This window comes from Xiphophorus couchianus, chromosome 19, assembly GCF_001444195.1.
Source record: "Xiphophorus couchianus chromosome 19, X_couchianus-1.0, whole genome shotgun sequence".
Taxonomy (NCBI): Eukaryota; Metazoa; Chordata; class Actinopteri; order Cyprinodontiformes; family Poeciliidae; genus Xiphophorus; species Xiphophorus couchianus.
In genome coordinates, this window is record NC_040246.1 from 14,642,566 (window position 1) to 14,651,621 (window position 9,056).

The 9,056-nt window shown below is 35.2% G+C and overlaps 1 protein-coding gene across 9 annotated transcripts in view; it reads left to right on the top strand.

The window, feature by feature from the left end:
- The window catches only part of LOC114134298 (ryanodine receptor 3), a 107,456-nt gene extending 99,187 nt beyond the window's left edge, over nucleotides 1-8,269 (top strand). For all 9 annotated transcript variants that reach the window (XM_028000798.1, XM_028000804.1, XM_028000802.1 and 6 more), the window contains 13 exons: nucleotides 133-219; nucleotides 308-502; nucleotides 1,185-1,315; nucleotides 1,399-1,441; nucleotides 1,560-1,687; nucleotides 1,796-1,856; nucleotides 1,949-2,095; nucleotides 3,194-3,328; nucleotides 3,422-3,578; nucleotides 4,767-4,831; nucleotides 5,245-5,345; nucleotides 5,975-6,026; nucleotides 7,250-8,269. In XM_028000798.1, coding sequence (XP_027856599.1) covers nucleotides 133-219; nucleotides 308-502; nucleotides 1,185-1,315; nucleotides 1,399-1,441; nucleotides 1,560-1,687; nucleotides 1,796-1,856; nucleotides 1,949-2,095; nucleotides 3,194-3,328; nucleotides 3,422-3,578; nucleotides 4,767-4,831; nucleotides 5,245-5,345; nucleotides 5,975-6,026; nucleotides 7,250-7,345 — 1,398 coding nt within the window. In that variant the 3' untranslated portion in view covers nucleotides 7,346-8,269. The remainder of the gene's footprint in view (nucleotides 1-132; nucleotides 220-307; nucleotides 503-1,184; nucleotides 1,316-1,398; nucleotides 1,442-1,559; nucleotides 1,688-1,795; nucleotides 1,857-1,948; nucleotides 2,096-3,193; nucleotides 3,329-3,421; nucleotides 3,579-4,766; nucleotides 4,832-5,244; nucleotides 5,346-5,974; nucleotides 6,027-7,249) is intronic.
- Nucleotides 8,270-9,056: the final 787 nt, after the last annotated feature.

Consider the following 9,056-nt stretch of genomic DNA (forward strand, 5'->3'; position numbering starts at 1 on the left):
ATGTATTTCTTACAACAAATGCATTTTTAGTTCATTTTTTAAAAATGAAGCACCAGAACTGTAAAGTAAACTGTAATTGAATAAGTTCCATATATAACTCATGCAGAAATTATTCTCATATTTTTTTTATAGAACTACCTGGCTAGAAATTTCTACAACTTGCGCTTCTTGGCACTTTTTGTTGCCTTTGCAATCAACTTCATACTTCTCTTCTACAAGGTACATTTGTTTTTAAACCATTCTGATATTACGATTGAGGATTTGACCTTGTTTGCTTTTTTTACATGTTAATAAAATTGTCTTTTAGGTGACTGGTGATTACTCTGAAGATGAAGATCCCTGGAACCGGAGAGGCAGAGTAGGAGAGGAGGAGGATGAAGGAGCACTCGAGTACTTTGTCCTGCAGGAAAGCACTGGTTACATGGCACCAACACTTTGTTGTCTGGCAATACTACATACCATCATATCTTTCCTGTGTGTGGTGGGATACTACTATTTGAAGGTATATTGACAAAAAATGTCATTATGTAAGCTGTCCATTGCAAAACTATTCATTTCCTTGAACTTTAGCACTATCTGCACACAATTACATGATGGTTATATGTGTATGTGTATATACAAAGATCAATTTTAACTTATTTAAGATTGTAAATATCTCCATATTTATTTGTATATATTTTCCTACATTGTTTGCCCTGTTTTGGAGCTGGCTTTAATCTCATTGTACATATGTACAGTGACAAACAATAAATTATGTTCTTTTCTATTTGTCAGATTACAATATCACATTTGTAATCTGGTATTTAATGCGTTAGCTCAACACAAAATAGTACATAATTGTAAAGGCTCATAAATGGCACCATGAAGTAGCACCATAAACTTTATCACTCACAAGTAGGAAAACATTCTGTATCATGGCAGTAGCTTTATTAGATAGGTAGATTTTTTTTCTTGAGTGGGAACCATCTTGAAAACCTCATAAAATAGCTTTTCTCTGCCTCGATTAAACGAAGCTGCAAAAAAAACACTCAAATTTAATCTTAGAATTTTTATTCTATTTTTGAAAGACTTATCATTTTGATTTTTACTTTTTGAACATGAAAATCAAGTTAGTATTTATAATCTCTTTTTCTCTGAAAATCATGGGATGTTAGTGTTTAAAAGAGTGTTTTTCTTTACACAAGGTGCCTCTGGTTGTGTTTAAACGAGAAAAGGAAATAGCTAGGAAGCTGGAGTTTGCAGGCCTCTATATTACCGAGCAGCCGTCTGATGACGACATTAAAGGACAGTGGGACAGACTGGTCATCAATACCCCGTGAGTCAATCACTTCACTGGTATATCTCTCTGAGCTATAACAATGGTTTAATTTTTATGTGTGCTTTTGTGGCTTTTATCAGCTCCTTTCCCAACAACTACTGGGATAAATTTGTCAAACGCAAAGTAAGTTGTTCAAATATTTGTTTTCTTGGTTAAATCTGTAATCCACACAAGCTTTAATGTAAAACCTCCCTGCTAGTCTTCTCACTTGTTTGTTTATTTTTGTGACTGCTGTTTGCAGGTGATAAAAAAGTATGGAGACCTGTACGGAGCAGAGAGGATAGCAGAGCTGCTGGGGTTGGACAAGAGTGCTCTGGATTTCAACCCCACAGAGGAAACGGTTGCCAAGGAGGCATCACTAGTGTCATGGTGTGAGATTGGAGCAATAAATAGCTACTAGACTGGAGCTGCATGTGAAAAAAATGGAGGGCAAACAGAAAATATGAATGATTAATATCAGCGTCTTTCCTTTTCCAGGCTGAGCTCAATCGATACAAAATACCACGTCTGGAAATTGGGAGTGGTGTTTACGGACAATGTAAGTTGACATGAAATGTGACAATCATATTTTGGGATTTTCCTTTTTGTGTCACTCAGTTATTGATTCTGATCATTTTGTGTCTGCAATAGTCATTCCTGTATCTAGTTTGGTACACAACCATGTCCATTTTGGGGCACTACAACAACTTTTTCTTCGCTGCCCATCTGCTGGACATCGCCATGGGTTTCAAGACCCTCCGCACAATCCTATCCTCTGTCACTCATAATGGCAAACAGGTAAGAAGGAGGCAAGTCTTCTTCTAGACAACAGGGCTCAGTGCTGAGTTAAGGATTGAGGGTAAGGTTTGTGTGAGGCTCATAATAGTTTTAGCCTACAAGCTACAATCAGCAAAAGAAGATCAGTCTTTAATTGTTGCTTTGTAAGTCAAGAGAAGTGCTGAAAAGATCCTATTTTTTGAAGATTAGAATTTTTAATTGAAGTATTTTAAACAACAAAACAACTTTAACTATATCACTGCAATTACATATACAGTTAAAACTGAGTGCACTAGTTAAACTAATTTTAATAATTGACAAATATAACTTGAGTAAATACAAAAGGCAATTTTCAAATTATGACGTTTTTTAAGTGGAGAAGCTAGCCAAACCACCCTAGCCTTTTGTGGAAAAATTAATTGCCATCCTTGTTAAATCATAAATTAATTGCATTTTGGAGCATTTTTTGGTTCAACTAAAACCAGGCTTGAATACTGCCTGACCTGTATGTGCAGGTTTTTATTTTTTTATATATTGTTTTGAAAAACAACTTATAGGTTATGCAGGGTAATATGCAGTAAGGCTGATAAAGAATTAAGCTAAAATGACTTTAGCTTTCTCATTGAATTTTTCTTGCAATCTGGACCCCAACTATAAAATAACCAGAGGCATAAATCAAACTTTAATTTCATCATAGTCTCAGAGGTGAGAGAAAATCTAAAATGTTTGAGACCTTTAGGAATTACTGACACTTTCAAAGTTATTGGCCCGTGGGTAGATCCATCAACCATGTTTATAGTCCAAGCTTAATTTTTTGCAGCTTGCTTTATTTTATCTTTCAATCTGACAAGCAGATTAGTGTTTGGGCCAAGTCTGGACAGAGCTTTATGTTAGATGTAAAATTAAATGTTTTAATTAGATTTATTACTAGCAAATAAATGTTGCAGCTCTTTTGATCTCACCTGCTCCTCTCTATCAAGATCCCGCGGTTTTCCTTGTTAAAGAGAACAAATGGTGATTGTCAAACCTGCCTCTGCTGTGCTGATTATGTGTCAACCAAAACATGTAATAACAGTACAGTGGCAGATGGTAATGACTGTTCCCCATTTTCCTATGCAGCTTGTGTTGACAGTCGGCTTGCTGGCAGTCGTGGTCTATCTCTACACTGTGGTGGCCTTTAACTTCTTCAGGAAGTTCTACAACAAAAGTGCAGATGACGATGAGCCAGACATGAAGTGTGATGACATGATGACGGTGAACAGAAGATGCCATTTAATTGTTTTTTCTCCAACTTAACTTGCGTCTCATTCTCACACTTAAAACAATTCTCCATTTTTGCCTTCGTAGTGCTACTTGTTCCACATGTACGTTGGGGTGAGAGCAGGAGGCGGCATTGGGGACGAAATCGAGGACCCGGCAGGCGACCCATATGAACTCTACCGCATCCTTTTTGACATTACTTTCTTCTTCTTTGTCATTGTTATCCTGCTGGCTATCATTCAAGGTAGGTTTGTCAAGTGTACACACAGTCTTTACTAAAAATATTTTTAGGAAAGGATAAAACGATCTGTTTCATATGGCTCAAAGATGCTGTCAGATATTTTTTATTACATACTCGTCACTTGCCATTCAACTCTTTTAGATTTTGTCATATCATAGCCGCAAACTTGTTTGCTATTTTTGGGGGCGGAAAGGTTTCTGTGATAAAAGAAAAACAAGGTGGCACAAAACAAAAGTGGTACCTGTCAAAACTGTCCATACATGTAGAAATGAATTGAGAGCTTGATAAAGTAATTAATGTGCTAAATATTTAATGAAAAAAAAAAACACTTTCTAAATTTATTTGACAATTTAGAACTTTCTCATAATAGACACATAAACTAATATGTGTCACTGTCATATAAACTAATATGTTTAGAATTTTTAAAAGTTTTAATTTAATATATCGCTAATATGTAATTTAAGTTTTATTTCAAATCTTATATTTTTATTAGTTTCTTTATATTTTTTTCATATTGTGTATTTATTTAGTTATTATTTACTGTTACTTTTTTTTTAGCATGTATTGATTTATTTTGTCTTGTAATATTTCTTCTATTTTTTCCCCTGCTGTTTTTATTCTTTGTCTGCTTTTGTTTTGTTTTGGGTTTTTTTAAGATTTTTTTTTATTTTCTTTATGTTCTCTTTTGCTTTTCCTTCTGACTCTAAGAATTTAAATTGGAAAAGAGGTAAGATGAGGAGAGGGGGAGTCTGATAGGTGGGGATACAGATTCAGCTTTCCCCCTATTGGTCAAAGTCAAGATCCAAGCTCCTCCCCTGTTAAGATCATTAGTTTTTACCAAATTGAATAAAAGTTTTTTAATGGCCCAGTCAAAGTCCAGACCTAAAGACTTGTAATTTGCTGTCAGATTGCTCCATACAATCTGACCGAGCTTGTGGTTTTCTCTAAAAAGAATAAGGAAAGATGATTTGTAAAGCTGATAGAAACACAAAGCAAAAGGAGATTTTACAAAGTATTGACTCAGGTAGTGTGAATACAGTTGCAGTCTACGTCATAAAACCCCCCAAAAAGAGTGACTTTTGCAGCTGCAACATGAAAGAAGGAAAAATAGTTCAAAATTACATTTGCAAGACACTGTTTGTCTTTAGGATGATGCTTATTTGTGCCCATAACATCTGTTTGTGGATGTAGGTTTGATTATTGACGCCTTTGGAGAACTAAGAGATCAGCAGGAACAAGTAAAAGAAGACATGGAGGTAAGAACATTTTTACATAATTTAATGGGGATTTTGACTCAATTTCAGGATTATTTTTGTCAATAGTGTATGTTTTGTGTCTGTCAATACATACATTTAATTATTACATACATGATGGGGTAATCTTATACAAAATATATGACGGAGGCAACATAAAATTGCGTGCTTTTTTCACACTACATACAACTTAGCATGCCTTCGTCAGAATAATTTTCTCAGCCTTTTGTATTCACATAAAACATGAATCAGGTGCTGACACGTGTGATGTTACAATCTTAGATGAACTCAAAACTACGGGAGACATGAAATCAACCTGGGGGAGAGTGCCTTATATCACACTTACCAAACACAACAATGCTAGTGAAGCAAAGTAGAATAAATCCTATAAACATATTTTTATCTTCTGCCATCAGACCAAATGTTTCATTTGCGGCATTGGTAATGACTACTTTGACACAACACCTCATGGCTTCGAGACTCACACCCTGCAAGAGCACAATTTGGCCAACTACCTGTAAGTACAAAGCTGCTATGTATTAATATTAGTATTAGTGCAATTAGTATGTCCATTTTCCCCATTATGTGTTTCTTTTGATCTGTACCTACTTGACTGATAGATTTAGCACATTTAGTACTTGGGCCAAATGATCCAGATCACTCGATCCAGGAGATGTCCCTCCCCCCGTGTGCTTCCTCTGAACTCCCTGCTTGGCCATTGCTTCTGCATAACACCACTAACAAAAAGTCTCAGTCCATTTGCTCTCACAGTCAGCTAGCCGGTGGATCCGAGACGACCTCATTATCTCGCTTCATTACTATTTAATGCTATGAACTTTATTGGAAAATAGGTTTGCAATAGTGCACTCTCATGCAGTATTCATTATGAACCGGCGTGCTGTGACGCCCACAGAGATCTGGTGGCTCGTTGCCATTTACACCTGATTTTGGAAGCAGCAGGTGATTCGGGGATGGAGGCAGGGTTTTGTTGCTTTGTTTAGACTCTCGCCTCAGACATTGATTGTCCAAAAATAATGTGGCATCATATAACAAATTTGAATCTGCACATCTCATTTTCTCTCTCTCTTGTCTGAGTGCAGGTCTGTAGAATGTTACGAACTAAGAGTGATGTTTTTGTTTTTTAAGGTTTTTCCTGATGTACCTCATCAATAAGGATGAAACAGAGCACACTGGCCAGGTAGAGTATCTTCTCTATGCACAAAGCCTTTCCCTAAGAAATTTTTAAAGGGACAGTAGAACTGCAAACATAGAAGTTATAAAGCTTCTTTGAATAAAAAATTTCTTATCAACTACCAAGTTAATGTGAAGACAAAGATCATCAATAAGAAAGATTCAACCAACCACAATGTACAATTACTATAAATTCATGATCTGCCCACATTGGGCAGATCATGAATTTTTAAGAGCTTATATTCACAATGTCTGTATTTTTGATTTTGATTTAGAAAAAGAACAAAAAAAACCTCAATAATAGTAGTCTGAATCTCAGATATACATTGTCTCTCGTTCTTATCTCTTAATCCTGTGTTTTGAATTGGTGAGGTGTCTCTTTGTAGTAACAGCTCTTACTAGCAATAAATCTTATATAATTGAAAAACATATTTATTTTTGATGCCACAGTTGTAAGGAAAATGCATATGTGGGTTACGCTGCATAACTGAATTTGCTAAATCATTCATTTAGCAAATAGGGGCCTAAGTAACTACAAGGAAAATTGTACAAAACCTCAACAGCCTGGCTCCTCATGCCGGTGACAGTAGTAACACACAGCTGTGGGTTGGCATCCCGTCCCTCAACTAGCAATAGATTTCTCTTTGTATTGAGATTACCAATGATTACAAACCTTGTTTTACCAGTTTTAACAGCTTCACTGGTTATCAAGGTCACTGTCAGACACAGAACTTTGTTGTCTAAACCACAAATACATTTTCCATACAAATATGGCACTAATGAAATTTACTGCCATAAGGAATTGTCACAACAATGATTAAATAGAACAAATACCAAGGAACAAAGTACATATTTCCCATCCCTATTCATAACATATCACCTTCTTAAATGACTGCCAAAGGGATTACATACTATAATGATAGTAATTCTATCACTATAAGATCCTTCAGTCATCTGTCTGATCTTGTTTGGTTATAAAAATGTAAAACCAGTTGTGAGCTACTTTGGTTTGAGGTGCACCAAACTAGTTTACTAGTTAAACTAAAACTATCCAAACACATTAAAAGTGCTGCAAATATGAAGAGAGCAATTTCTATTGGTTAAGAAAATGATCCTGAATCACACAGAATTGCTACCTCTGATGTGTAGAAATGTTGTGTGAGGATTTCAAGTTCCTTAATTTAAGTTGGCTTTTTTAATATCATAAGACTGTCTCTGCTTGGTGCCCAGGAGTCCTATGTGTGGAAGATGTATCAGGAGCGCTGCTGGGATTTCTTCCCAGCTGGAGATTGCTTCCGGAAGCAGTACGAAGACCAGCTGGGATAGAGAAGATGCATTTTCCTCTCCTCCATTCAGACAGATACAACACACACACACACACACACATGCCGTCAACCCAGCATTTCTTTAGAAATGTTTGGCAAGAAACTTAAAGAAATGTTTTTATTAAAAACAAGAGATGAGTGGAGGTCATGTTGATCGCCACTGTTGATACAGAAAAAAAAGGACCTCTGACTTACTCAGACTTATTTGATCTGTTTTAGATTCGGGACTTGTTATTGACGTGTGTTGCCTTTTCAACAACATAACCCCGAGTTATTGCACAATTTTTTTTATATTTATTTATTTATAGTGTTTTGGAAAAATAGTGGGTGTGTGGGGTTATCAGACAATGTTTCAGTCAATATTATGCACAATGTATGAATGTCGAACTTGAGACTTAATGCCAAAAGAAAAGCAGAGAAGTGTAGAAGATATACTTAGTGGGCAAAAATGTGACTGCAGAAAAGTTTTATTCAGATGTTGTAACATTGCATATTAAAGTGACGTTTCTAGAGAGAAGTGGCAAAAGGTAAAATAAATGCCTAAAATTTTTTATGAAGTGCCTTACAGTACTGTATCTACATTACAATGAAGCTATGCAAAATGTTTGGGTTTTTTTCCGTATTGTATGTAATACAATAGTCTTACTGGAGCGATAATCTGTTAATTGACCAGATACAGTACGTAGTTTGTGGTTAAACGTGGAAGAAAAAAACGTTGGTATTTCCTATTTTGTTGCTGAATGCAGCATAACTTCAAATGTTCGAGATACAGTGTAAAAACAGCAAATGGAATAAACCGATCATCCCTCAACGTCAACAAAAAAAAAAAAAATAGAACTGCTATTGTATGGCGATTTGTATGTAATAGCTTTGCTGATCTGTGCATTTCTTTTGATGGAAAAGAAATAAATTGTTGAAGAACTAATAATGTTTGTACGTCTTTCCGGTTGTGGAACTGCTTTTCAAATACGAAGCTGCAAGATATGCCAAGGCATAAAAGCAAACACAAAAGCAGGATGTGATGTCTGTCCATTCTGCTGGATGTAATTTTTGTTTCTTCTTAGCAATATAACTACATTAAGTTAGTTGAAAATAGATTGATGCTCATAAATAAATCAGTCCACAGCTTTTTAAAATCACTGATGGATGTTTACTTCCTTTGCTCGAGATATTACACTAAAGGAAGTATGAGAACATCGCTTGTATATACCTCAGGATTTAGAGTGAATGTAACATCAACAGAATACCAAAGACATTTGTTGAAAAAATAAGTAATTAAAATCAAATAAATTATTGTCTACCTAAAAGTTACCCTAATCCAAATTTTGCTGCTGGAGGCAGAGCATTACCGTGTTGTTCACTTTTACATGTAGATAGGTCAGAAACGTCTTCAAAAGGTCTGCTTTGCATAATGATAAAGTCCATAATACAGCTAGATCCAGTGCTTGTTGCTCTTTATTTGAAATCTCTTGATCTGAATTGGTGTCAAATGTTTTGTTTGGTGGACAAAAGAAACATATATTTTTATTGTATGTAAAATGTGTGTTCGCATATGGATTTAATTGCAATTTAATTCAAAAACTAATTCTAAAGAAGTAAAAATAAAGAAATTGAATTATTATTATTATTATTTTTTTTTTTGCAGTGCAATCAATCTAATTTTATTTTTACTATACCGTTCACTTATGAACTTGAAAGCAGCATCACAGAAA